The sequence below is a fragment of the Dendropsophus ebraccatus genome, chromosome 14, assembly GCF_027789765.1.
Source record: "Dendropsophus ebraccatus isolate aDenEbr1 chromosome 14, aDenEbr1.pat, whole genome shotgun sequence".
In the NCBI taxonomy this organism is placed as follows: Eukaryota; Metazoa; Chordata; class Amphibia; order Anura; family Hylidae; genus Dendropsophus; species Dendropsophus ebraccatus.
The window spans coordinates 54253773-54281628 of record NC_091467.1 but is presented as its reverse complement, the minus strand read 5'-3'; the positions used below and the strand labels follow the sequence as shown (position 1 = coordinate 54281628).

The 27856-nt window shown below is 50.7% G+C and overlaps 1 protein-coding gene, 6 non-coding genes and 8 pseudogenes across 7 annotated transcripts; all 15 read right to left on the bottom strand.

Moving 5' to 3' along the window:
- Positions 1–900: 900 nt before the first annotated feature.
- LOC138773627 (U2 spliceosomal RNA) lies at positions 901–1071 on the bottom strand (annotated as a pseudogene).
- A 1442-nt stretch (positions 1072–2513) lies between these two features.
- LOC138773127 (U2 spliceosomal RNA) lies at positions 2514–2652 on the bottom strand (annotated as a pseudogene).
- A 947-nt stretch (positions 2653–3599) lies between these two features.
- Positions 3600–3786, bottom strand: LOC138773480 (U2 spliceosomal RNA). The gene has a single exon (XR_011360138.1). It is a non-coding gene; the product is annotated as a U2 spliceosomal RNA (small nuclear RNA).
- A 464-nt stretch (positions 3787–4250) lies between these two features.
- Positions 4251–22046, bottom strand: LOC138771877 (uncharacterized). The gene is made up of 4 exons (XM_069951882.1): positions 20891–22046; positions 12573–13474; positions 5084–5138; positions 4251–5037 (listed from the first exon to the last, which is right to left on the bottom strand). Exons 1-4 carry the CDS (start codon positions 21649–21651, stop codon positions 4251–4253), a joined length of 2505 nt encoding a protein of 834 aa, XP_069807983.1. The 5' UTR covers positions 21652–22046.
- LOC138773157 (U2 spliceosomal RNA) lies at positions 5175–5258 on the bottom strand (annotated as a pseudogene).
- LOC138773326 (U2 spliceosomal RNA) lies at positions 6186–6376 on the bottom strand. Its single transcript, XR_011360032.1, has one exon. It is a non-coding gene; the product is annotated as a U2 spliceosomal RNA (small nuclear RNA).
- LOC138773325 (U2 spliceosomal RNA) lies at positions 7312–7502 on the bottom strand. Its single transcript, XR_011360031.1, has one exon. It is a non-coding gene; the product is annotated as a U2 spliceosomal RNA (small nuclear RNA).
- LOC138773439 (U2 spliceosomal RNA) lies at positions 8450–8620 on the bottom strand (annotated as a pseudogene).
- LOC138773679 (U2 spliceosomal RNA) lies at positions 14096–14238 on the bottom strand (annotated as a pseudogene).
- Positions 15166–15356, bottom strand: LOC138773324 (U2 spliceosomal RNA). The gene has a single exon (XR_011360030.1). It is a non-coding gene; the product is annotated as a U2 spliceosomal RNA (small nuclear RNA).
- Positions 16296–16467, bottom strand: LOC138773467 (U2 spliceosomal RNA; annotated as a pseudogene).
- Positions 21917–22059, bottom strand: LOC138773677 (U2 spliceosomal RNA; annotated as a pseudogene).
- Positions 22060–23013: 954 nt separating this feature from the next.
- LOC138773322 (U2 spliceosomal RNA) lies at positions 23014–23204 on the bottom strand. The gene has a single exon (XR_011360029.1). It is a non-coding gene; the product is annotated as a U2 spliceosomal RNA (small nuclear RNA).
- Positions 23205–24162: 958 nt separating this feature from the next.
- On the bottom strand, positions 24163–24353 carry LOC138773321 (U2 spliceosomal RNA). Its single transcript, XR_011360028.1, has one exon. It is a non-coding gene; the product is annotated as a U2 spliceosomal RNA (small nuclear RNA).
- A 954-nt stretch (positions 24354–25307) lies between these two features.
- Positions 25308–25513, bottom strand: LOC138773580 (U2 spliceosomal RNA; annotated as a pseudogene).
- Between the last annotated feature and the right edge of the window lie 2343 nt (positions 25514–27856).

The window sequence follows — 27856 nt, the reverse complement described above, 5'->3', positions numbered from 1 at the left end:
ACACCACGTCCTTCTTGTTAAGGCGAAGCCAGACATACATACATACCCTATTATGCGCTCCACCCTCTCAGATGGCGGACCGGACGTGCTTTCACACTGCATCTCCTATTGCCTAGCACTGCCTCTGTCTTCCTTTCTGCTCTCAAATCTGAATAGCTCCACCCCCCAATCACACTGCGTCTGCTTCCACCTGATGGATGGCAGACATACACGTCTCTGTCTCTGTCTCCGTCTCTGTCTGGCATACATGACATGCAGCTAGCTCTTTGGCTGGCTGTCTCTGTAGCTGGCTGGCTGTCTCTGTGGCTGGCTGCCTAGCTGGCTAGCTTATTATTAGTACCTACCTACCTACCTACCTACCTACCTACCTATCTATCTATCTATCTATCTATCTATCTATCTTATCTAATGTATCTAATCTATCTATCAAAGAACATGGAGGGTGAATTCTCCCAGCTGGAGCCGTAGGCAGGCAGCATCAGCAGGATACATCGGCCATCGGCCACCAGGAAATACAAAGGAAACGGTTTAATAAACGGCACCTACCTTTCCACCTACCTGCTCGGTCGCTTGACCGGCTGCAACTGAGCTGCTTGTTGTGCTGGCAGCTGTGTATAGCAGCAAAGCCTTGATGACATCACGTCCCGCGATGACATCACCAGCACTGGCCCGGCAGCCAAGTTGTAAACAAGTCTGGCAGTTGGTTGCCATGGCAACAGAGGCCAGCAAGTCTTGGACAAACAAACTTTTCGTAGCCACACTCGGGGGCTAATTTTTCGGGGTCGGTCCACCTGCGCACAACACACTCGAGGGAGGGATGTTTCTTGCAACACAGTAGTTTCAGGTGCAGCCGGCTTGTTTCCTTCTTCATTCTTTTGCTCTGTTTTTTGCAAACTCATTAGGGGGTGCACTGAACCTGGAGGCACTGCAATACCAGGTCAATGCCTGGAGAGGACAGAGCAAGCTCTTTTTCCATCTCCCTGTTCTAAAAATCCATTTAATATATGGTCCCCAGATAGGGGACGTATCAGATATTAAACTGATAAGAACAGATTTTTTTTTTTTTTTTTTTTTTTTTTTTTTTTTTTTTTTTTTTTTTTTTTTTTTAAAACCATTCAGAATGGTTAAAAACGATATAAACAGTAAACTGCTCATACCTTCCTCAATACTCCAACCATCTCATCATCATGGTCATATCCAATTTAATCTATATATCTAATAAATCATAATACAAAACGAAAACAAACCACTCCACTTCATAAAGCAACCTAAATAACACAAGAAAAAAAAACAAACTTAAATTTCAAAGTCTCATACCTGCTTTCATACCAAAATAAGCCAATATTTGCAACATTGTATCTGATTTGGTTCCTGACTCCCGAATCCTCTTAACCACGTTTACTGGTATCTTGTAAGTCTCAAAAAACCTTGGTCCATATTTTTCCATATGCTCCAATACTTTCTTATGCAATATACTCAGAGGGATATGTTTCCCCTCTAAATTTTCAATCTCCTCCCAAATCTCTTTTGGAATAGTATCATAGTCCTTTTTTTCTTCTTCCGAAAGAAATTTTACTTTCTTCCCTCTGATCCTTGGGCCTCTCTGAACCACCAGCCCTTCCGCTTCCTCCTGCGGGCCGCAACCAGCGCCTCCAGCAGCTTCCTGCACATCCTCTTTCTCCCTCTCCCGCTTCTTTTTAGCGGGACAGGACGCATACAAGTGATCTGTGCTTCCACATTGGTGACAGGTTTTTTTCTGATCACACGATTCAGCTGAATGTCCCTCTTTTTGACATTTTGAACACCAGGGAACTGAACAACTTTCCTTTGTATGCCCGTATTGTTTACATTTCCTACAAAACAACTCCATTCCCGAAAAAAACAGGTCTCCGTTGACAGAGCCGATCTTAAACCGTGCTGGAGGGACATATACCTTCTCATTTTCCAATACTTTAAATTTTGCAAAGAATCTCCACTTCATAGTCCACAACCCGAACTGGTTAAGGACCTTCCCTTTCGCGGTTACTTCCTCACAATATTCTGCCAAGAAAGCCGAGATCTCCTCCTCCGTCACGTAAGGGCTATACATTCTTATAGTTACCATTCTTTCTCGCCTCGGAAAATGAGAAGTGACATCAATACCATTAAGTACAGCACTACTCTTAACACTTTCCATCTTACCCAGGAGATTGCTATGATCCTCTTCCGAACTCAGAACCAAATCGTATACACCTCGCCTTGGGAACTCCAAAAGAGCCAGGATTTGGCTCCGCTGTAGCCCCAGCAACTTGAAGAAAACTTCTTCAACCAGAAAGACTAGGCCCAATTCCTTCTTCCTGGGGTCTCTCAACGTAAAACGAATCCCATTTCTTATTTTCGCATAAGCTGGGACCTCCTCCGCTGTAGTTCCATCTTCATTAGTTGCTTCCATCTTCAAAACGGGGTCTTCTCCAAACACTAACCAAACCGGTGCACCTCCCCTGCGGATGCAGGTAGGTGTGATCGCTTCCCGTTGCCTGGGGACTAAGCCGCCTGCCAATAGCAACAAGGAGGTAATCCTCCAAGGCCGACAGGTCGGGTACCCCAGGCACCTTCTGACCAGATCTCCTGTAGATACTACACTTGATCTTAGCCAAAAGGCCGAGAAGCGATGGCCACAACGGTTTCCCGAAAACTCCCCTTCTCGGACACCACGTCCTTCTTGTTAAGGCGAAGCCAGACATACATACATACCCTATTATGCGCTCCACCCTCTCAGATGGCGGACCGGACGTGCTTTCACACTGCATCTCCTATTGCCTAGCACTGCCTCTGTCTTCCTTTCTGCTCTCAAATCTGAATAGCTCCACCCCCCAATCACACTGCGTCTGCTTCCACCTGATGGATGGCAGACATACACGTCTCTGTCTCTGTCTCCGTCTCTGTCTGGCATACATGACATGCAGCTAGCTCTTTGGCTGGCTGTCTCTGTAGCTGGCTGGCTGTCTCTGTGGCTGGCTGCCTAGCTGGCTAGCTTATTATTAGTACCTACCTACCTACCTACCTACCTACCTATCTATCTATCTATCTATCTATCTATCTATCTATCTATCTATCTATCTTATCTAATGTATCTAATCTATCTATCAAAGAACATGGAGGGTGAATTCTCCCAGCTGGAGCCGTAGGCAGGCAGCATCAGCAGGATACATCGGCCATCGGCCACCAGGAAATACAAAGGAAACGGTTTAATAAACGGCACCTACCTTTCCACCTACCTGCTCGGTCGCTTGACCGGCTGCAACTGAGCTGCTTGTTGTGCTGGCAGCTGTGTATAGCAGCAAAGCCTTGATGACATCACGTCCCGCGATGACATCACCAGCACTGGCCCGGCAGCCAAGTTGTAAACAAGTCTGGCAGTTGGTTGCCATGGCAACAGAGGCCAGCAAGTCTTGGACAAACAAACTTTTCGTAGCCACACTCGGGGGCTAATTTTTCGGGGTCGGTCCACCTGCGCACAACACACTCGAGGGAGGGATGTTTCTTGCAACACAGTAGTTTCAGGTGCAGCCGGCTTGTTTCCTTCTTCATTCTTTTGCTCTGTTTTTTGCAAACTCATTAGGGGGTGCACTGAACCTGGAGGCACTGCAATACCAGGTCAATGCCTGGAGAGGACAGAGCAAGCTCTTTTTCCATCTCCCTGTTCTAAAAATCCATTTAATATATGGTCCCCAGATAGGGGACGTATCAGATATTAAACTGATAAGAACAGATTTTTTTTTTAAGTTGACTATCCCATAAAGGGATAACAACACTTTTATTTAAAACAAAATTCTTATATTTACAGACAAACAAAAAATAAAATTATTAATCCAATTTTAACATAACAAAGACAATCAAAAACCAAATTAAACCTTAACTTTTCATACCTCCTTGGTATGCAAAATATGACAATATACGTATCATGGTAACAGACTTTGATCCAGATTCTTCGAAACGCTTAATCACTTCTAAAGGTACTTTATAGCTTTCAAAAAACCTGCTCCCATAATTTTCTAAATGAAATGCCACCTTTTTATGTAAACAGGAAAGAAAGAGATCTCTCTCCAACCTCTCTATCTCCTCCCAAATAGTTTTTGACACTGTTACGTAATCTTTTCTCTCTTCTTCTGACAGGGGTCTTACTACTTTCTTTTTTTCTACAGTCCTTGGACCTCTCTTGACAGAGAGGTCAGGCTTTTCCCTCGACTGGGGAACATCCTCGCTTTCACTTACCCCCTCAGACTCTTCTTTTCTTTTTCCCTACTCCTTTTCTTTTTCATAGGGCAAAAGGCATATAAGTGTTCAACACTACCACATAAATGACATTTTTTCAATTGATCACACGTATTGGGCAAGTGTCCTTCTCTTTGACACCTCCCACACCATAATGCTTCACAATTGTCCTTTAAATGTCCATATTTTTTACATTTCCTGCAGAAATCCTCCATGCCGGCGTAAAACAAGTCACCGTTGACACGACCAATCTTAAAGCGTCCTGGTGGGACACACAGACTCCCATCTTCCAGTTCTTTAAATTTGACGCAGAATTTCCACTTCATCGTCCAAAGACCATATTGGTTCAAGATTTTCCCTTTTGCGATGATGTCTTCACAAAAACTTGACAGAAACGCAGATATCTCCTCCTCTGAGACATACGGGCTATACATCCGGACAGTCACTATACGTGTCCTCCTCGGGAAATGAGAGATCACATCAGTTCCATTAAACAATGCATTCCCTTTCCCCCATTCCAGCTTACCCATCAGCAAGCTGTAATCCTCCTCGGAGCTCATCACTAGGTCGTAGTAGCCTCTCTTAGGGAACTCCAATATCGCCAGGATCTGGTCCTTCTGAATTCCAAGAAGCTTGAACAGTATTTCCTCCACGACAAAAGCAAGTCCCATGGCTCTTTTCTCAGGGTCTCTCAAAATAAACCGGACACCATTCCTTATCCGAGCATAAGACGGCACTTCTTCAGTGGACGATCCATCCTGGTTAGTCGACTCCATAATAAATCTAATAATAGAAGCAAAGTCCGTGCAAGAACTCCAAAACACCTCACCTGCAAAACCGCAGATAGGTGATGATCGCCTCTCGTTGCCCGGGGACTAATCCGCCTGCCAATAGCAGCATGGAGCCACTTCTCCAAGGCCAACAGGTCGGGTACCCCGGGCACCTTTCAACCAGATCTCCTGTAGATACTACACTTGATCTTAGCCAAAAGGCCGAGAAGCGATGGCCACAACGGTTTCCCGAAAACTCCCCTTCTCGGACACCACGTCCTTCTTGTTAAGGCGAAGCCAGACATACATACATACCCTATTATGCGCTCCACCCTCTCAGATGGCGGACCGGACGTGCTTTCACACTGCATCTCCTATTGCCTAGCACTGCCTCTGTCTTCCTTTCTGCTCTCAAATCTGAATAGCTCCACCCCCCAATCACACTGCGTCTGCTTCCACCTGATGGATGGCAGACATACACGTCTCTGTCTCTGTCTCCGTCTCTGTCTGGCATACATGACATGCAGCTAGCTCTTTGGCTGGCTGTCTCTGTAGCTGGCTGGCTGTCTCTGTGGCTGGCTGCCTAGCTGGCTAGCTTATTATTAGTACCTACCTACCTACCTACCTACCTACCTATCTATCTATCTATCTATCTATCTATCTTATCTAATGTATCTAATCTATCTATCAAAGAACATGGAGGGTGAATTCTCCCAGCTGGAGCCGTAGGCAGGCAGCATCAGCAGGATACATCGGCCATCGGCCACCAGGAAATACAAAGGAAACGGTTTAATAAACGGCACCTACCTTTCCACCTACCTGCTCGGTCGCTTGACCGGCTGCAACTGAGCTGCTTGTTGTGCTGGCAGCTGTGTATAGCAGCAAAGCCTTGATGACATCACGTCCCGCGATGACATCACCAGCACTGGCCCGGCAGCCAAGTTGTAAACAAGTCTGGCAGTTGGTTGCCATGGCAACAGAGGCCAGCAAGTCTTGGACAAACAAACTTTTCGTAGCCACACTCGGGGGCTAATTTTTCGGGGTCGGTCCACCTGCGCACAACACACTCGAGGGAGGGATGTTTCTTGCAACACAGTAGTTTCAGGTGCAGCCGGCTTGTTTCCTTCTTCATTCTTTTGCTCTGTTTTTTGCAAACTCATTAGGGGGTGCACTGAACCTGGAGGCACTGCAATACCAGGTCAATGCCTGGAGAGGACAGAGCAAGCTCTTTTTCCATCTCCCTGTTCTAAAAATCCATTTAATATATGGTCCCCAGATAGGGGACGTATCAGATATTAAACTGATAAGAACAGATACTACACTTGATCTTAGCCAAAAGGCCGAGAAGCGATGGCCACAACGGTTTCCCGAAAACTCCCCTTCTCGGACACCACGTCCTTCTTGTTAAGGCGAAGCCAGACATACATACATACCCTATTATGCGCTCCACCCTCTCAGATGGCGGACCGGACGTGCTTTCACACTGCATCTCCTATTGCCTAGCACTGCCTCTGTCTTCCTTTCTGCTCTCAAATCTGAATAGCTCCACCCCCCAATCACACTGCGTCTGCTTCCACCTGATGGATGGCAGACATACACGTCTCTGTCTCTGTCTCCGTCTCTGTCTGGCATACATGACATGCAGCTAGCTCTTTGGCTGGCTGTCTCTGTAGCTGGCTGGCTGTCTCTGTGGCTGGCTGCCTAGCTGGCTAGCTTATTATTAGTACCTACCTACCTACCTACCTACCTACCTATCTATCTATCTATCTATCTATCTATCTATCTATCTTATCTAATGTATCTAATCTATCTATCAAAGAACATGGAGGGTGAATTCTCCCAGCTGGAGCCGTAGGCAGGCAGCATCAGCAGGATACATCGGCCATCGGCCACCAGGAAATACAAAGGAAACGGTTTAATAAACGGCACCTACCTTTCCACCTACCTGCTCGGTCGCTTGACCGGCTGCAACTGAGCTGCTTGTTGTGCTGGCAGCTGTGTATAGCAGCAAAGCCTTGATGACATCACGTCCCGCGATGACATCACCAGCACTGGCCCGGCAGCCAAGTTGTAAACAAGTCTGGCAGTTGGTTGCCATGGCAACAGAGGCCAGCAAGTCTTGGACAAACAAACTTTTCGTAGCCACACTCGGGGGCTAATTTTTCGGGGTCGGTCCACCTGCGCACAACACACTCGAGGGAGGGATGTTTCTTGCAACACAGTAGTTTCAGGTGCAGCCGGCTTGTTTCCTTCTTCATTCTTTTGCTCTGTTTTTTGCAAACTCATTAGGGGGTGCACTGAACCTGGAGGCACTGCAATACCAGGTCAATGCCTGGAGAGGACAGAGCAAGCTCTTTTTCCATCTCCCTGTTCTAAAAATCCATTTAATATATGGTCCCCAGATAGGGGACGTATCAGATATTAAACTGATAAGAACAGATACTACACTTGATCTTAGCCAAAAGGCCGAGAAGCGATGGCCACAACGGTTTCCCGAAAACTCCCCTTCTCGGACACCACGTCCTTCTTGTTAAGGCGAAGCCAGACATACATACATACCCTATTATGCGCTCCACCCTCTCAGATGGCGGACCGGACGTGCTTTCACACTGCATCTCCTATTGCCTAGCACTGCCTCTGTCTTCCTTTCTGCTCTCAAATCTGAATAGCTCCACCCCCCAATCACACTGCGTCTGCTTCCACCTGATGGATGGCAGACATACACGTCTCTGTCTCTGTCTCCGTCTCTGTCTGGCATACATGACATGCAGCTAGCTCTTTGGCTGGCTGTCTCTGTAGCTGGCTGGCTGTCTCTGTGGCTGGCTGCCTAGCTGGCTAGCTTATTATTAGTACCTACCTACCTACCTACCTACCTACCTATCTATCTATCTATCTATCTATCTATCTATCTATCTATCTATCTATCTTATCTAATGTATCTAATCTATCTATCAAAGAACATGGAGGGTGAATTCTCCCAGCTGGAGCCGTAGGCAGGCAGCATCAGCAGGATACATCGGCCATCGGCCACCAGGAAATACAAAGGAAACGGTTTAATAAACGGCACCTACCTTTCCACCTACCTGCTCGGTCGCTTGACCGGCTGCAACTGAGCTGCTTGTTGTGCTGGCAGCTGTGTATAGCAGCAAAGCCTTGATGACATCACGTCCCGCGATGACATCACCAGCACTGGCCCGGCAGCCAAGTTGTAAACAAGTCTGGCAGTTGGTTGCCATGGCAACAGAGGCCAGCAAGTCTTGGACAAACAAACTTTTCGTAGCCACACTCGGGGGCTAATTTTTCGGGGTCGGTCCACCTGCGCACAACACACTCGAGGGAGGGATGTTTCTTGCAACACAGTAGTTTCAGGTGCAGCCGGCTTGTTTCCTTCTTCATTCTTTTGCTCTGTTTTTTGCAAACTCATTAGGGGGTGCACTGAACCTGGAGGCACTGCAATACCAGGTCAATGCCTGGAGAGGACAGAGCAAGCTCTTTTTCCATCTCCCTGTTCTAAAAATCCATTTAATATATGGTCCCCAGATAGGGGACGTATCAGATATTAAACTGATAAGAACAGATTTTTTGATTGAAAATATCTTTATTACAATCAGTCGTCGTCAGGCATACATAAACTGTGACGCAGCACAGTTCAATAAATAAGACACTACATACTCAGCACCATGGTACAACATACAGCACAGGCTCCCTACGCTATACATCATACCACCCGCTACACTAGCATTCCCGCATACCTTAACAATCCTAAAACAACAAACAATAAAGCAATACAGACAAGCGATGGGGTAAGGGGGGTGGGAAAGAGGGGGGTAGGGAGGGGAAATCACAGGCCCGAAGCTTTATTGAAAGACAACACAACACAAGGGGAGAGGGGGGAAGGAGAGGGGTATCAATCCTCTTCTTCCTGGTCCGATCTGTCCATGATGGAATAGTCTCTGAGCAGGCTGTGGACCAGCCTGCGGCAGTCCAGAAAGGACATCCTCTCCTTCTTCAGAATGAGGCGGTTCCTGGAAAGCCATATAGCGTCCTTAAAACAGTTCATAAGGCGCCAGGCCTCCCGGGTTGCCTCATCGCCGAAATTCCCAGGGAACAGGCCGTACAGCACCGCGCAGTGCGTTAGCCTGTTCCTGGGCACACAGTCACTGAGTTCAAGTTCCAGGGCGTCCAACAGGCCCTGAGCAAACGGACACTGCCAAAAGAGGTGCGAAGATGTTTCCTCCACGAAGGGGCACCGGGGGCAGTACCGCGTTTTGCACAGGTTGCGGGCATGCATGAATGACCTCAAAGGCAGTCCCCCCTGAATGGCCATCCAAGACAAGTCCTTGTGCCCGTTGGTCAGCTTCGCCGAAGCCACATTTGTCCATACAGTCTCTGCGGTGGCCGCAGTGAGCCCTGGAACGAGCTCCATAGAGTCCTGTGCTCTGATGAGCTTGTGGACAGTTTTTGGCTTCCACAAGTCGGGCTTGAGTCCCTCCAGTTGGTGTTCCCTCACAAACTTGACGACGCCCCCGTAGAACCAGGGAGTGTGCCAGTTGTAAGGGATGGAGCTGTCCCACTTGTCCCAGCTCAGACCCCTCCAGAGGGGGAGGAGGAACAGGCGAGACATGGACCTGCCCGCAGAGCCATTTTTCTGTTGCAGAGTCCTCCGCACACAGTCACATACGAAGGCTGCCCGCAGCAAGGTAGGGATATCCGGAACACCTTTTCCGCCCTTGCGGGGTTCCTTGTACATCACGGAGCGCTTCACTCTGTCCATTTTGGAGCCCCAGATGAAACTAAACACGGTCCTGGTGATGGCCCTGCAGACGGTGACATGGGGGGGCCAGGCCTGTGCGGTGTACTGGAGCACAGGCAGAACTTCGTTCCTCAGGACCAATGCTTTGCCCTCAATGGTGAGGTGTCTGAGGCTCCACAGCCCGATCTTCGTATTGACCTTAGCCAATCGCTCTTCCCAGGACTTGAGGGCCGCGCCTTCCTTTCCGAACCAGACTCCAAGGATCTTGATGAAGTCCGGTTTGATGGTAAACGGGAAGGGGGCGGAGGAAGCCAGGTGCCACTCCCCGAAGAGCATAGCCTCCGACTTCCCGCAGTTGACCTTTGCCCCTGAAGCCTTTCCGAACTTCTCGCAGGTCTGGACGAGTGCGGTCACCGAACGCTGGTCAGCGCAGAAGACGGTCACGTCGTCCATGTACAGCGAGCACTTGACCTCGTGTCGATCGGGTCCGGGTACGGTGATCCCTCTGATCTCTCCGTTCTGCCGTATAGCCTCCGCGAAGGATTCTATAACACAAACAAAAAGGAGAGGTGAGAGAGGGCAGCCTTGTCTGACCCCAGAAAGAACCGGAAAGGGGTCAGTCTTCCAGCCGTTCACCAGTACCCTGCTGAAAATATCAAAATACATCACGTTAACAAAACGACAAAACATATCACCAAGTCCTAACCTACGCAGTGCCCTGCCCATGAACTCGTGAGAGACCCGGTCGAAAGCCTTCTCCTGATCAAGGCTGACCAGGGCCGCGTGTGCACGGCGGCTTTGGATGTAATGGACCGTGTCCCTCACTAGGGCGAGGCTGTCTGCGATCCTGCGGCCGGGAATGCCACAGGTCTGGTCCAGATGGACGACCTGACCGATGACCTTCTTCAGCCGGTTGGCCAGCACCTTGGCGAGGATCTTGTAGTCCACGTTCAAGAGAGAGATGGGACGCCAATTTTTCAAGTCACATCTCTCCCCCTTCCGCTTATACAGGATCGTGATCGTACCCTCCCTCAACGACGGAGGCATTCTGCCCTCCACCACCATCTCCTCGTACAGCTCCAACAGGTCCGGGCAAATGAGATCCCCCAGCGCTACATAGAGCTCCGCTGGGAGACCATCACTGCCCGGGGTCCTGCCAGGCCTAAAGGATTTAGCGGCAGAGAGCAGCTCCCCCACCGTCAAGGGGGCGTCCATGGCCGACGCACCTGCGGGATCAACAACGTTAGTGATACCTGACAGGAACTCGTCGGCCACTTCGGAGTCGGTGGTCTTCGGGGCGTAGAGGCTGCGGTAGAAGCTAGTGACAACCCCCATCACGTCCTCTTTGCCCTTCCGCAAACTTCCGGTCTCATCCCGCAGCTCAGTCAGGGGCGTGTGGCCGGCGTGGAGTTTCCTGAAAAAGAACGAGTTACATTTCTCACCCTTCTCCAGGTTCTCCACCTTGGAACGGAAGACGATTCGCTTGGATTCCTCCTCAAAGTGCCTTTGCAAGCTCTTTTTGGTCTCCTCCAGCTCCTCCTTCACGTCCCAGCCGCACCGGAGAAGGTCTTGCAGTGACCGCAGCTCGCGCTGCAGCCTCCTGAAGTCCCTCTTTCTTCCGCACGCCTGTTGACGACTCTTGGCCTGAAAGAAACTGCGAAATTGAACCTTAACAAATTCCCACCAATCACTAACACGCTCAAACATACATTTATCGTTGCGCCATACGATGTAGGCCTCTCTAAGCTCCTCCAGAACCTCCTCCTGAGCCAGTAGAGCACAATTCAGCTTCCAAGAGCCTGGGCCAGATGGGAAACCATGGCCCAGAACCCCTTGAAACAGAATGGCCCTGTGGTCAGAGAAGAAGCAGGGAACCATAGAGTGCCTAGTCTGCCTGACTGCTCGAGAGGCAAACACAAAGTCAATCCGAGAACGGAGCGAGCCATCGGGGCGGCTCCATGTATAATTAACAGAGCCGTTCCCGATGGACCCAACAACGTCCTGCAAGGATGCTTCAGTCACCATCTCGATGAGCAGTTTGGATGTGACATCCAACTTGACAGATGTCCCAGAACTGCGTCCGTCCGCTTCAATGGGGCAGTTGAAGTCCCCACCCAACACTACAGCCCTGGAGGTTGCGAGCTGGGCCCGCAGGGCCTGGAATAGTTCCAGACGCGCACCCTTCTCAGGAGAGGCATACACATTGATGAGCCTTACGGGCTCCCCCGCCCAAGAGCCGTCTGCAATTAGCAATCTGCCACAGACAAGCTCCTGAACAGAATCAAGTGTAAAGTTGCCTCCCCTGATCAGGATGGCGACCCCTGCGGACTTACAGTCGCCCCCGCCGGACCAGTAGGAGGGACCGTGGGACCACTGCCTGGCCAGATGGTTGTAGGACCTAGAAGAGGACAGAGCACATTCCTGCAACATATACACATCGCACAACTGAGCATTTAAAAACGAAAGAACTGTCTGGAATCTAGACCTATCTCTCATACTCCGCACATTTAAGCTAAAGATGGAAAGATTAGCCATGGGGAGAAAAGAAAAGGGTTAGTCACAGACTCATACGATACCACTCCGGTCGGGCGGATCCTCTTCTTCGGGGCCCGCCGGCCCGACCCATTCCCGTATGCACTCCTCCAGCGCCTCTTTCAGGTGTGCATTCTCTGGGACGTCCTCGAAGTCGAAAGCCTCCGGTTCGTCGACCAGATTCTCCACCACCTGATCCATGTCGCTTTCCTCCGGGAGGTCATCTTCGCAGACCTCGATGATCTTTTTCTTGGAGGTCTCAGCCGATGGGCTGTCCCTCACTTTCCTCTTCCTGTCGGGAACCACTGTGGGGACAAGAGGGGGAAAATCCTCCAAGGAGAGAACCACAGCAGCGGGAGGAAAGGTTAGTGCTGCTGGGTTGGGGGAGTGGGGTGGGAGGGTGGGGGTAGGGGCGGGGGACAGGGGACCCACTGAGGCAATGGGATAGGGGAGGGATTCCTCAGTGGGGGTGGGCGGGGAGGGAGAGGGGGGAGGGGGGGAAGGAGGGGAGGGGGAAGGGGTAGGGAGGGCGGGGGTGGGGGGAGGGTTAGGGGCCGTCGTCCTCTTACCCTCCTTCTTCTTCTTCTCCTTCTCCTTGGGCTTCTGCGCTGCTTGGGCTACGGCCGGCTGCTGGCCGGTCGGAGCTTTGGCAACCACGGATGCCCACGTTCTCTTTTCCCTCTGGGGGCAGGCCCTGTAGCTGTGGTCCGCATGGCCGCAGAGGTTGCAGGTTTTTGCCTTCGGACAGTCCTTGGTCCCATGCCCCGGCACTCGGCAGACTCTACAGGAATCTTCGCTGCAGTCCTTCGCCTGATGACCCTTCTTGCTGCATCTCCTGCAGATCTGCGGCATATCCGGGTAATAGATGAAGCCTGGAGCGTCACCCAAAGAGAAAGCCTGAGGCAGGTGCTGGAAACCGTCGTCCGATGACTCATCCCTGTTGAGCCTCACGACCACCGACCACTTGCCAGTCCAGAATCCAAGGCTGCTCAGGATCTTGGAGGGTTCCTTGACCACTGTGCAGTACCTTGCAAGGAATGTGGCGATGTCCTTGCCTGGGATGTACGGGTTAAGGATTGAAACCGTCACCCGCCTCTCCTCCCTTTGGATTAAGCAGTTGCTTACAAAGCGAGAGAAAGGGGATTCGGGCCTCGCTGCCTTTACCGCCTCCCAGTACCTCCTGCAGGTGTTGAAGGAGGCAAATGTCACATAGAAGATCCCAGTGAAGAAGAAAATGCTGAGGGTTTCAGCCTTGGAGAAACCCTGGTCCAGGACCATCTTCTTAGCGAACACATCCTCAGACATGTCCGGCTCTCTACCATCCACCTTCTTCAGTCGCATGGCCACCGTAGTGCGCATCCAGGGCCGCAGTGTAGGGACGCCTGGATCCGCAGCCTTGCTGGTCGTCGGCTGAGCTGGGGCGGCAGAGGAAGAGGCATCCACGACCCGGGCCTCCTGGCTCTTCCTCGCTTCCTTCTGCTGGGTCTTCTTCATCTCCGGTGCTGGTGCTGAAGAGGCCATCGCTTCTCCCGGTCGAGCTCTTTCCTGGTGGGCGGAGCTATGCAGATCCTCGTCGAAGGGGGCGGAGAGATGCAAATCCTCGTCGCCGGCTTCTTCGGGGTTCAGCGTCGTCCTTCTCGGGGTTCCGGGGCGTCTTCGTCGATCGTTCGTCGGCAGGCGGGATCGAAGTGGTTCTCCGGTCAAACCGTCGGGCACAGGACAATCGAGCAGCAGGCCGAGAGGAAGGTTCACTCTCGTTCCTGGGGAATAGCCCTACACCCAATAGCTGCAGTGAGCTTAAGACGAATTAAATCGCCGATGCCCAAAGGCCGAGTGCAGGGGGTACCCCAGGACCTGAGCCGTCAAGTCAAGGCAGTTCAGTAAGACAAGATACTACACTTGATCTTAGCCAAAAGGCCGAGAAGCGATGGCCACAACGGTTTCCCGAAAACTCCCCTTCTCGGACACCACGTCCTTCTTGTTAAGGCGAAGCCAGACATACATACATACCCTATTATGCGCTCCACCCTCTCAGATGGCGGACCGGACGTGCTTTCACACTGCATCTCCTATTGCCTAGCACTGCCTCTGTCTTCCTTTCTGCTCTCAAATCTGAATAGCTCCACCCCCCAATCACACTGCGTCTGCTTCCACCTGATGGATGGCAGACATACACGTCTCTGTCTCTGTCTCCGTCTCTGTCTGGCATACATGACATGCAGCTAGCTCTTTGGCTGGCTGTCTCTGTAGCTGGCTGGCTGTCTCTGTGGCTGGCTGCCTAGCTGGCTAGCTTATTATTAGTACCTACCTACCTACCTACCTACCTACCTACCTATCTATCTATCTATCTATCTATCTTATCTAATGTATCTAATCTATCTATCAAAGAACATGGAGGGTGAATTCTCCCAGCTGGAGCCGTAGGCAGGCAGCATCAGCAGGATACATCGGCCATCGGCCACCAGGAAATACAAAGGAAACGGTTTAATAAACGGCACCTACCTTTCCACCTACCTGCTCGGTCGCTTGACCGGCTGCAACTGAGCTGCTTGTTGTGCTGGCAGCTGTGTATAGCAGCAAAGCCTTGATGACATCACGTCCCGCGATGACATCACCAGCACTGGCCCGGCAGCCAAGTTGTAAACAAGTCTGGCAGTTGGTTGCCATGGCAACAGAGGCCAGCAAGTCTTGGACAAACAAACTTTTCGTAGCCACACTCGGGGGCTAATTTTTCGGGGTCGGTCCACCTGCGCACAACACACTCGAGGGAGGGATGTTTCTTGCAACACAGTAGTTTCAGGTGCAGCCGGCTTGTTTCCTTCTTCATTCTTTTGCTCTGTTTTTTGCAAACTCATTAGGGGGTGCACTGAACCTGGAGGCACTGCAATACCAGGTCAATGCCTGGAGAGGACAGAGCAAGCTCTTTTTCCATCTCCCTGTTCTAAAAATCCATTTAATATATGGTCCCCAGATAGGGGACGTATCAGATATTAAACTGATAAGAACAGATACTACACTTGATCTTAGCCAAAAGGCCGAGAAGCGATGGCCACAACGGTTTCCCGAAAACTCCCCTTCTCGGACACCACGTCCTTCTTGTTAAGGCGAAGCCAGACATACATACATACCCTATTATGCGCTCCACCCTCTCAGATGGCGGACCGGACGTGCTTTCACACTGCATCTCCTATTGCCTAGCACTGCCTCTGTCTTCCTTTCTGCTCTCAAATCTGAATAGCTCCACCCCCCAATCACACTGCGTCTGCTTCCACCTGATGGATGGCAGACATACACGTCTCTGTCTCTGTCTCCGTCTCTGTCTGGCATACATGACATGCAGCTAGCTCTTTGGCTGGCTGTCTCTGTAGCTGGCTGGCTGTCTCTGTGGCTGGCTGCCTAGCTGGCTAGCTTATTATTAGTACCTACCTACCTACCTACCTACCTACCTATCTATCTATCTATCTATCTATCTATCTATCTATCTATCTTATCTAATGTATCTAATCTATCTATCAAAGAACATGGAGGGTGAATTCTCCCAGCTGGAGCCGTAGGCAGGCAGCATCAGCAGGATACATCGGCCATCGGCCACCAGGAAATACAAAGGAAACGGTTTAATAAACGGCACCTACCTTTCCACCTACCTGCTCGGTCGCTTGACCGGCTGCAACTGAGCTGCTTGTTGTGCTGGCAGCTGTGTATAGCAGCAAAGCCTTGATGACATCACGTCCCGCGATGACATCACCAGCACTGGCCCGGCAGCCAAGTTGTAAACAAGTCTGGCAGTTGGTTGCCATGGCAACAGAGGCCAGCAAGTCTTGGACAAACAAACTTTTCGTAGCCACACTCGGGGGCTAATTTTTCGGGGTCGGTCCACCTGCGCACAACACACTCGAGGGAGGGATGTTTCTTGCAACACAGTAGTTTCAGGTGCAGCCGGCTTGTTTCCTTCTTCATTCTTTTGCTCTGTTTTTTGCAAACTCATTAGGGGGTGCACTGAACCTGGAGGCACTGCAATACCAGGTCAATGCCTGGAGAGGACAGAGCAAGCTCTTTTTCCATCTCCCTGTTCTAAAAATCCATTTAATATATGGTCCCCAGATAGGGGACGTATCAGATATTAAACTGATAAGAACAGATTTTTTTGATTGAAAATATCTTTATTACAATCAGTCGTCGTCAGGCATACATAAACTGTGACGCAGCACAGTTCAATAAATAAGACACTACATACTCAGCACCATGGTACAACATACAGCACAGGCTCCCTACGCTATACATCATACCACCCGCTACACTAGCATTCCGGCATACCTTAACAATCCTAAAACAACAAACAATAAAGCAATACAGACAAGTGATGGGGTAAGGGGGGGTGGGAAAGAGGGGGGTAGGGAGGGGAAATCACAGGCCCGAAGCTTTATTGAAAGACAACACAACACAAGGGGAGAGGGGGAAGGAGAGGGGTATCAATCCTCTTCTTCCTGGTCCGATCTGTCCATGATGGAATAGTCTCTGAGCAGGCTGTGGACCAGCCTGCGGCAGTCCAGAAAGGACATCCTCTCCTTCTTCAGAATGAGGCGGTTCCTGGCAAGCCATATAGCGTCCTTAAAACAGTTCATAAGGCGCCAGGCCTCCCGGGTTGCCTCATCGCCGAAATTCCCAGGGAACAGGCCGTACAGCACCGCGCAGTGCGTTAGCCTGTTCCTGGGCACACAGTCACTGAGTTCGAGTTCCAGGGCGTCCAACAGGCCCTGAGCAAACGGACACTGCCAAAAGAGGTGCAAAGATGTTTCCTCCACGAAGGGGCACCGGGGGCAGTACCGCGTTTTGCACAGGTTGCGGGCATGCATGAATGACCTCAAAGGCAGTCCCCCCTGAATGGCCATCCAAGACAAGTCCTTGTGCCCGTTGGTCAGCTTCGCCGAAGCCACATTTGTCCATATAGTCTCTGCGGTGGCCGCAGTGAGCCCTGGAACGAGCTCCATAGAGTCCTGTGCTCTGATGAGCTTGTGGACAGTTTTTGGCTTCCACAAGTCGGGCTTGAGTCCCTCCAGTTGGTGTTCCCTCACAAACTTGACGACGCCCCCGTAGAACCAGGGAGTGTGCCAGTTGTAAGGGATGGAGCTGTCCCACTTGTCCCAGCTCAGACCCCTCCAGAGGGGGAGGAGGAACAGGCGAGACATGGACCTGCCCGCAGAGCCATTTTTCTGTTGCAGAGTCCTCCGCACACAGTCACATACAAAGGCTGCCCGCAGCAAGGTAGGGATATCCGGAACACCTTTTCCGCCCTTGCGGGGTTCCTTGTACATCACGGAGCGCTTCACTCTGTCCATTTTGGAGCCCCAGATGAAACAAAACACGGTCCTGGTGATGGCCCTGCAGACGGTGACATGGGGGGGCCAGGCCTGTGCGGTGTACTGGAGCACAGGCAGAACTTCGTTCCTCAGGACCAATGCTTTGCCCTCAATGGTGAGGTGTCTGAGGCTCCACAGCCCGATCTTCGTATTGACCTTAGCCAATCGCTCTTCCCAGGACTTGAGGGCCGCGCCTTCCTTTCCGAACCAGACTCCAAGGATCTTGATGAAGTCCGGTTTGATGGTAAACGGGAAGGGGGCGGAGGAAGCCAGGTGCCACTCCCCGAAGAGCATAGCCTCCGACTTCCCGCAGTTGACCTTTGCCCCTGAAGCCTTTCCGAACTTCTCGCAGGTCTGGACGAGTGCGGTCACCGAACGCTGGTCAGCGCAGAAGACGGTCACGTCGTCCATGTACAGCGAGCACTTGACCTCGTGTCGATCGGGTCCGGGTACGGTGATCCCTCTGATCTCTCCGTTCTGCCGTATAGCCTCCGCGAAGGATTCTATAACACAAACAAAAAGGAGAGGTGAGAGAGGGCAGCCTTGTCTGACCCCAGAGAGAACCGGAAAGGGGTCAGTCTTCCAGCCGTTCACCAGTACCCTGCTGAAAATATCAAAATACATCACGTTAACAAAACGACAAAACATATCACCAAGTCCTAACCTACGCAGTGCCCTGCCCATGAACTCGTGAGAGACCCGGTCGAAAGCCTTCTCCTGATCAAGGCTGACCAGGGCCGCGTGTGCACGGCGGCTTTGGATGTAATGGACCGTGTCCCTCACTAGGGCGAGGCTGTCTGCGATCCTGCGGCCGGGAATGCCACAGGTCTGGTCCAGATGGACGACCTGACCGATGACCTTCTTCAGCCGGTTGGCCAGCACCTTGGCGAGGATCTTGTAGTCCACGTTCAAGAGAGAGATGGGACGCCAATTTTTCAAGTCACATCTCTCCCCCTTCCGCTTATACAGGATCGTGATCGTACCCTCCCTCAACGACGGAGGCATTCTGCCCTCCACCACCATCTCCTCGTACAGCTCCAACAGGTCCGGGCAAATGAGATCCCCCAGCTGGGAGACCATCACTGCCCGGGGTCCTGCCAGGCCTAAAGGATTTAGCGGCAGAGAGCAGCTCCCCCACCGTCAAGGGGGCGTCCATGGCCGACGCACCTGCGGGATCAACAACGTTAGTGATACCTGACAGGAACTCGTCGGCCACTTCGGGGTCGGTGGTCTTCGGGGCGTAGAGGCTGCGGTAGAAGCTGGTGACAACCCCCATCACGTCCTCTTTGCCCTTCCGCAAGCTTCCGGTCTCATCCCGCAGCTCAGTCAGGGGCGTGTGGCCGGCGTAGAGTTTCCTGAAAAAGAACGAGTTACATTTCTCACCCTTCTCCAGGTTCTCCACCTTGGAACGGAAGACGATTCGCTTGGATTCCTCCTCAAAGTGCCTTTGCAAGCTCTTTTTGGTCTCCTCCAGCTCCTCCTTCACGTCCCAGCCGCACCGGAGAAGGTCTTGCAGTGACCGCAGCTCGCGCTGCAGCCTCCTGAAGTCCCTCTTTCTTCCGCACGCCTGTTGACGACTCTTGGCCTGAAAGAAACTGCGAAATTGAACCTTAACAAATTCCCACCAATCACTAACACGCTCAAACATACATTTATCGTTGCGCCATACGATGTAGGCCTCTCTAAGCTCCTCCAGAACCTCCTCCTGAGCCAGCAGAGCACAATTCAGCTTCCAAGAGCCTGGGCCAGATGGGAAACCATGGCCCAGAACCCCTTGAAACAGAATGGCCCTGTGGTCAGAGAAGAAGCAGGGAACCATAGAGTGCCTAGTCTGCCTGACTGCTCGAGAGGCAAACACAAAGTCAATCCGAGAACGGAGCGAGCCATCGGGGCGGCTCCATGTATAATTAACAGAGCCGTTCCCGATGGACCCAACAACGTCCTGCAAGGATGCTTCAGTCACCATCTCGATGAGCAGTTTGGATGTGACATCCAACTTGACAGATGTCCCAGAACTGCGTCCGTCCGCTTCAATGGGGCAGTTGAAGTCCCCACCCAACACTACAGCCCTGGAGGTCGCGAGCTGGGCCCGCAGGGCCTGGAATAGTTCCAGACGCGCACCCTTCTCAGGAGAGGCATACACATTGATGAGCCTTACGGGCTCCCCCGCCCAAGAGCCGTCTGCAATTAGCAATCTGCCACAGACAAGCTCCTGAACAGAATCAAGTGTAAAGTTGCCTCCCCTGATCAGGATGGCGACCCCTGCGGACTTACAGTCGCCCCCGCCGGACCAGTAGGAGGGACCGTGGGACCACTGCCTGGCCAGATGGTTGTAGGACCTAGAAGAGGACAGAGCACATTCCTGCAACATATACACATCGCACAACTGGGCATTTAAAAACGAAAGAACTGTCTGGAATCTAGACCTATCTCTCATACTCCGCACATTTAAGCTAAAGATGGAAAGATTAGCCATGGGGAGAAAAGAAAAGGGTTAGTCACAGACTCATACGATACCACTCCGGTCGGGCGGATCCTCTTCTTCGGGGCCCGCCGGCCCGACCCATTCCCGTATGCACTCCTCCAGCGCCTCTTTCAGGTGTGCATTCTCTGGGACGTCCTCGAAGTCGAAAGCCTCCGGTTCGTCGACCAGATTCTCCACCACCTGATCCATGTCGCTTTCCTCCGGGAGGTCATCTTCGCAGACCTCGATGATCTTTTTCTTGGAGGTCTCAGCCGACGGGCTGTCCCTCACTTTCCTCTTCCTGTCGGGAACCACTGTGGGGACAAGAGGGGGAAAATCCTCCAAGGAGAGAACCACAGCAGCGGGAGGAAAGGTTAGTGCTGCTGGGTTGGGGGAGTGGGGTGGGAGGGTGGGGGTAGGGGCGGGGGACAGGGGCCCCACTGAGGCAATGGGATAGGGGAGGGATTCCTCAGTGGGGGTGGGCGGGGAGGGAGAGGGGGGAGGGGGGGAAGGAGGGGAGGGGGAAGGGGTAGGGAGGGCGGGGGTGGGGGGAGGGTTAGGGGCCGTCGTCCTCTTACCCTCCTTCTTCTTCTTCTCCTTCTCCTTGGGCTTCTGCGCTGCTTGGGCTACGGCCGGCTGCTGGCCGGTCGGAGCTTTGGCAACCACGGATGCCCACGTTCTCTTTTCCCTCTGGGGGCAGGCCCTGTAGCTGTGGTCCGCATGGCCGCAGAGGTTGCAGGTTTTTGCCTTCGGACAGTCCTTGGTCCCATGCCCCGGCACTCGGCAGACTCTACAGGAATCTTCGCTGCAGTCCTTCGCCTGATGACCCTTCTTGCTGCATCTCCTGCAGATCTGCGGCATATCCGGGTAATAGATGAAGCCTGGAGCGTCACCCAAAGAGAAAGCCTGAGGCAGGTGCTGGAAACCGTCGTCCGATGACTCATCCCTGTTGAGCCTCACGACCACCGACCACTTGCCAGTCCAGAATCCAAGGCTGCTCAGGATCTTGGAGGGTTCCTTGACCACTGTGCAGTACCTTGCAAGGAATGTGGCGATGTCCTTGCCTGGGATGTACGGGTTAAGGATTGAAACCGTCACCCGCCTCTCCTCCCTTTGGATTAAGCAGTTGCTTACAAAGCGAGAGAAAGGGGATTCGGGCCTCGCTGCCTTTACCGCCTCCCAGTACCTCCTGCAGGTGTTGAAGGAGGCAAATGTCACATAGAAGATCCCAGTAAAGAAGAAGATGCTGAGGGTTTCAGCCTTGGAGAAACCCTGGTCCAGGACCATCTTCTTAGCGAACACATCCTCAGACATGTCCGGCTCTCTACCATCCACCTTCTTCAGTCGCATGGCCACCGTAGTGCGCATCCAGGGCCGCAGTGTAGGGACGCCTGGATCCGCAGCCTTGCTGGTCGTCGGCTGAGCTGGGGCGGCAGAGGAAGAGGCATCCACGACCTGGGCCTCCTGGCTCTTCCTCGCTTCCTTCCTCTGCTGGGTCTTCTCCGGTGCTGAAGAGGCCATCGCTTCTCCTGGTCGAGCTCCTTCCTGGTGGGCGGAGCTATGCAGATCCTCGTCGAAGGGGGCGGAGAGATGCAAATCCTCGTCGCCGGCTTCTTCGGGGTTCAGCGTCGTCCTTCTCGGGGTTCCGGGGCGTCTTCGTCGATCGTTCGTCGGCAGGCGGAATCGAAGTGGTTCTCCGGTCAAACCGTCGGGCACAGGACAATCGAGCAGCAGGCCGAGAGGAAGGTTCACTCTCGTTCCTGGGGAATAGCCCTACACCCAATAGCTGCAGTGAGCTTAAGACGAATTAAATCGCCGATGCCCAAAGGCCGAGTGCAGGGGGTACCCCAGGACCTGAGCCGTCAAGTCAAGGCAGTTCAGTAAGACAAGATACTACACTTGATCTTAGCCAAAAGGCCGAGAAGCGATGGCCACAACGGTTTCCCGAAAACTCCCCTTCTCGGACACCACGTCCTTCTTGTTAAGGCGAAGCCAGACATACATACCCTATTATGCGCTCCACCCTCTCAGATGGCGGACCGGACGTGCTTTCACACTGCATCTCCTATTGCCTAGCACTGCCTCTGTCTTCCTTTCTGCTCTCAAATCTGAATAGCTCCACCCCCCAATCACACTGCGTCTGCTTCCACCTGATGGATGGCAGACATACACGTCTCTGTCTCTGTCTCCGTCTCTGTCTGGCATACATGACATGCAGCTAGCTCTTTGGCTGGCTGTCTCTGTAGCTGGCTGGCTGTCTCTGTGGCTGGCTGCCTAGCTGGCTAGCTTATTATTAGTACCTACCTACCTACCTACCTACCTATCTATCTATCTATCTATCTATCTATCTATCTATCTATCTAATCTATCCTATCTATCCTATCTATTCTATCTAATGTATCTAATCTATCTATCAAAGAACATGGAGGGTGAATTCTCCCAGCTGGAGCCGTAGGCAGGCAGCATCAGCAGGATACATCGGCCGGCCACCAGGAAATCAAATCCAAAGGAAACGGTTTAATAAACTGCACCTACCTTTCCACCTACCTGCTCGGTCGCTTGACCGGCTGCAACTGAGCTGCTTGTTGTGCTGGCAGCTGTGTATAGCAGCAAAGCCTTGATGACATCACGTCCCGCGATGACATCACCAGCACTGGCCCGGCAGCCAAGTTGTAAACAACTCTGCCAGTTGGTTGCCATGGCAACAGAGGCCAGCAAGTCTTGGACAAACAAACTTTTCGTAGCCACACTCGGGCTAATTTTTCGGGGTCGGTCCACCTGCGCACAACACACTCGAGGGATGTTTCTTGCAAAACAGTAGTTTCAGGTGCAGCCGGCTTGTTTCCTTCTTCATTCTTTTGCTCTGTTTTTTGCAAACTCATTAGGGGGTGCACTGAACCTGGAGGCACTGCAATACCAGGTCAATGCCTGGAGAGGACAGAGCAAGCTCTTTTTCCATCTCCCTGTTCTAAAAATCCATTTAATATATGGTCCCCAGATAGGGGACGTATCAGATATTAAACTGATAAGAACAGATACTACACTTGATCTTAGCCAAAAGGCCGAGAAGCGATGGCCACAACGGTTTCCCGAAAACTCCCCTTCTCGGACACCACGTCCTTCTTGTTAAGGCGAAGCCAGACATACATACCCTATTATGCGCTCCACCCTCTCAGATGGCGGACCGGACGTGCTTTCACACTGCATCTCCTATTGCCTAGCACTGCCTCTGTCTTCCTTTCTGCTCTCAAATCTGAATAGCTCCACCCCCCAATCACACTGCGTCTGCTTCCACCTGATGGATGGCAGACATACACGTCTCTGTCTCTGTCTCCGTCTCTGTCTGGCATACATGACATGCAGCTAGCTCTTTGGCTGGCTGTCTCTGTAGCTGGCTGGCTGTCTCTGTGGCTGGCTGCCTAGCTGGCTAGCTTATTATTAGTACCTACCTACCTACCTACCTACCTACCTATCTATCTATCTATCTATCTATCTATCTATCTATCTATCTAATCTATCCTATCTATCCTATCTATTCTATCTAATGTATCTAATCTATCTATCAAAGAACATGGAGGGTGAATTCTCCCAGCTGGAGCCGTAGGCAGGCAGCATCAGCAGGATACATCGGCCGGCCACCAGGAAATCAAATCCAAAGGAAACGGTTTAATAAACTGCACCTACCTTTCCACCTACCTGCTCGGTCGCTTGACCGGCTGCAACTGAGCTGCTTGTTGTGCTGGCAGCTGTGTATAGCAGCAAAGCCTTGATGACATCACGTCCCGCGATGACATCACCAGCACTGGCCCGGCAGCCAAGTTGTAAACAACTCTGCCAGTTGGTTGCCATGGCAACAGAGGCCAGCAAGTCTTGGACAAACAAACTTTTCGTAGCCACACTCGGGCTAATTTTTCGGGGTCGGTCCACCTGCGCACAACACACTCGAGGGATGTTTCTTGCAAAACAGTAGTTTCAGGTGCAGCCGGCTTGTTTCCTTCTTCATTCTTTTGCTCTGTTTTTTGCAAACTCATTAGGGGGTGCACTGAACCTGGAGGCACTGCAATACCAGGTCAATGCCTGGAGAGGACAGAGCAAGCTCTTTTTCCATCTCCCTGTTCTAAAAATCCATTTAATATATGGTCCCCAGATAGGGGACGTATCAGATATTAAACTGATAAGAACAGATACTACACTTGATCTTAGCCAAAAGGCCGAGAAGCGATGGCCACAACGGTTTCCCGAAAACTCCCCTTCTCGGACACCACGTCCTTCTTGTTAAGGCGAAGCCAGACATACATACCCTATTATGCGCTCCACCCTCTCAGATGGCGGACCGGACGTGCTTTCACACTGCATCTCCTATTGCCTAGCACTGCCTCTGTCTTCCTTTCTGCTCTCAAATCTGAATAGCTCCACCCCCCAATCACACTGCGTCTGCTTCCACCTGATGGATGGCAGACATACACGTCTCTGTCTCTGTCTCCGTCTCTGTCTGGCATACATGACATGCAGCTAGCTCTTTGGCTGGCTGTCTCTGTAGCTGGCTGGCTGTCTCTGTGGCTGGCTGCCTAGCTGGCTAGCTTATTATTAGTACCTACCTACCTACCTACCTACCTACCTATCTATCTATCTATCTATCTATCTATCTATCTATCTAATCTATCCTATCTATCCTATCTATTCTATCTAATGTATCTAATCTATCTATCAAAGAACATGGAGGGTGAATTCTCCCAGCTGGAGCCGTAGGCAGGCAGCATCAGCAGGATACATCGGCCGGCCACCAGGAAATCAAATCCAAAGGAAACGGTTTAATAAACTGCACCTACCTTTCCACCTACCTGCTCGGTCGCTTGACCGGCTGCAACTGAGCTGCTTGTTGTGCTGGCAGCTGTGTATAGCAGCAAAGCCTTGATGACATCACGTCCCGCGATGACATCACCAGCACTGGCCCGGCAGCCAAGTTGTAAACAACTCTGCCAGTTGGTTGCCATGGCAACAGAGGCCAGCAAGTCTTGGACAAACAAACTTTTCGTAGCCACACTCGGGCTAATTTTTCGGGGTCGGTCCACCTGCGCACAACACACTCGAGGGATGTTTCTTGCAAAACAGTAGTTTCAGGTGCAGCCGGCTTGTTTCCTTCTTCATTCTTTTGCTCTGTTTTTTGCAAACTCATTAGGGGGTGCACTGAACCTGGAGGCACTGCAATACCAGGTCAATGCCTGGAGAGGACAGAGCAAGCTCTTTTTCCATCTCCCTGTTCTAAAAATCCATTTAATATATGGTCCCCAGATAGGGGACGTATCAGATATTAAACTGATAAGAACAGATTTTTTTTTTTTTTTTTTTTTTTTTTAAAACCATTCAGATGGTTAAAAGCGTAAAAAACAGCATAAACTGTTTCAAGCATAAACGCTTCTCCAACCATTTCATCATAATGGTCCTATTGTCATTTTAAACACCAAAAAAAACAGTAATATTACAAAATTATACACCACCTATACACACCTATTTACATACTTATTTACATATACTATACACTTATTTACATATAATCGCATACTAAACTTTTACCAAGAATCTCCACTTCTTAAACTTCCATACTCCCTCACTATCTAAGTCACCACCATGCTGTCTATCCCAAAGATATATTACATACAACCTAGCCAATATCAACCTCAAACATTCATTAACTGACACAAACTTTCTCCTAAACACCCACAAATTCCGCACATCCCATAAACTCTCCATCACACACGCCATAATCAACCACATTATTCTCTCCTTAACCTTACTAGAAGCACCCATACCAAACATTGCCACTCGCCAGTCTACAAAAGTCACACCAGCCAATTCTTTGCACAAACCTCCTACACCTTTCCATACATTATATGCATAATCACAGTCCCACATCATATGCCTCACTGACTCACTTGACCCACAACCATCCCTTGGACACACCTCATACCTAATCAATTCACGCCTCTTCTGTACTTGTCTCACCGGTAAAATATCATGCAAAGCCATCCATACCACATCATGCTGCTTATTTGACATACCCTTCACTCCCATCTTCTTCCAAACTGTCAAAGCCTCATCCGTCCTCAAACCACCAATATTGCACACCAATTCTCCCGCATCTATTCTTCTCATCACTTTCTTCTTTTCCCTAAAGTCACTCACAGGTACACTTAACAAATCAAAATCAATCACAAATTTTTCTACTTTCATATACCATGCTGGACACTTAAAAGCCACAGGCACACTTGCATCCCATTCTATCCATTTTAGCCCATACAACATCCATCCAGCCATATACCGTACCATACATCCAGCCTTATTCCCTTTCCCCAACAACACAATCAAAATTTTAATATAGCTAAGCCCTAAGAAAACCTGAAAATTCGGAAACCCCAATCCCCCATGCACACATGACTTATACACATATTCCCTTTTCAATTTCTCCATTCTACTACCCCACAAAAAAGTAAAACACATTTTCTCCGCCTTTTTCACGTTTCTCACCGCAAACGGAAACACATTCGCACAAAACAACACAATAGGTAAAATAACCGCTTTCACAACCAGCACCTTCCCCACTAAAGTCAGCTCACGCGTCCTCCAAAAATTCAGCTTTCGTTCAATCCGAGTCCCGCACTCATTCCAACTTTCATTCCCTTTCAAATCATCATTAAACTGGATCCCTAAAATTTTGATTGCACCCACTTCGCATTCCACCCCATCCATCCTTACCTCCTTATCCCCAAAACACTTAAAGACACACTTATTCCAATTAACTTTAAACGCAGACGCCCCACAGAAAAAATCTAACCACAATTTTGCCCTGTTCATGCTAGCCATATTATCACTCACCACCACAATATCATCCATATAACCCAGCACCTTCACATTCTTACCAGCACTCCCCGGTATCAATAATCCTCTCATCAGTTTGTCACCCCTTATACCACACAACAAAGGCTCAATCACACTTACAAACAATATCGGGGACATAGGGCAACCTTGCCTGACCCCCGACCTCACTCTCACCTTACTACTCAACACCCCATTTATCAACACCTCGCTTGTCACATCTGCATACAAACTTCTCACTACATCCACAAACTTCTTTGGAAAACCCATTCTCTCCAACACTCTAAACATAAAATCATGCGATACACGATCAAACGCCTTTTCAAAGTCCACAGCCAACACCATACACTTCTGCTTTCTATCCATACTATCACCAAACAAATCCCTCAACAAAAACAAGTTATCAGTCATACTTCTCCCAGGAATCGCACACACCTGATCCACACCAATCACCTGATCAATTACCTCCCGCATACGCCCGCACACAATCTTACTAAAAACCTTATAGTCCGCATTCAACAAAGTAATAGGTCTCCAATTCCCCAAGCACATTTTATCCCCTTTCTTGTATATCAAAACTACCACTCCTTCTTTCATTGAAGCACTCAAAACATCATTTTTCCACATATACTGACACACCTCACACATATCCTTACCCATAATCTCCCATGCCTTCACATACAATTCAATTGGAATCCCATCTTTCCCTGGCGTTTTATTTTTCTTTGCACTCATCACTGCACTTCTTACTTCCTCCTCAGTCAGCTCCTCACACAACAATTCACCATCACTCTCCCTAAGCTTACTCTCCAGACCATTTAGTACCTCACCTACCAAACCCTCATCAATCCAC

Coding starts and splice junctions, on each gene's coding strand:
- LOC138771877 (XM_069951882.1), bottom strand. CDS start 21,651: ATGGCCTCTTCAGCACCGGAGAAGACCCAGCAGAGGAAGGAAGCGAGG. Junction 13,475..20,890: donor GTGCCGGGGCATGGGACCAA/GGACTGTCCGAA, acceptor GTACTGGGAGGC/GGTAAAGGCAGCGAGGCCCG. Junction 5,139..12,572: donor AGTGAGGGACAGCCCATCGG/CTGAGACCTCCA, acceptor TGCTATTGGCAG/GCGGATTAGTCCCCGGGCAA.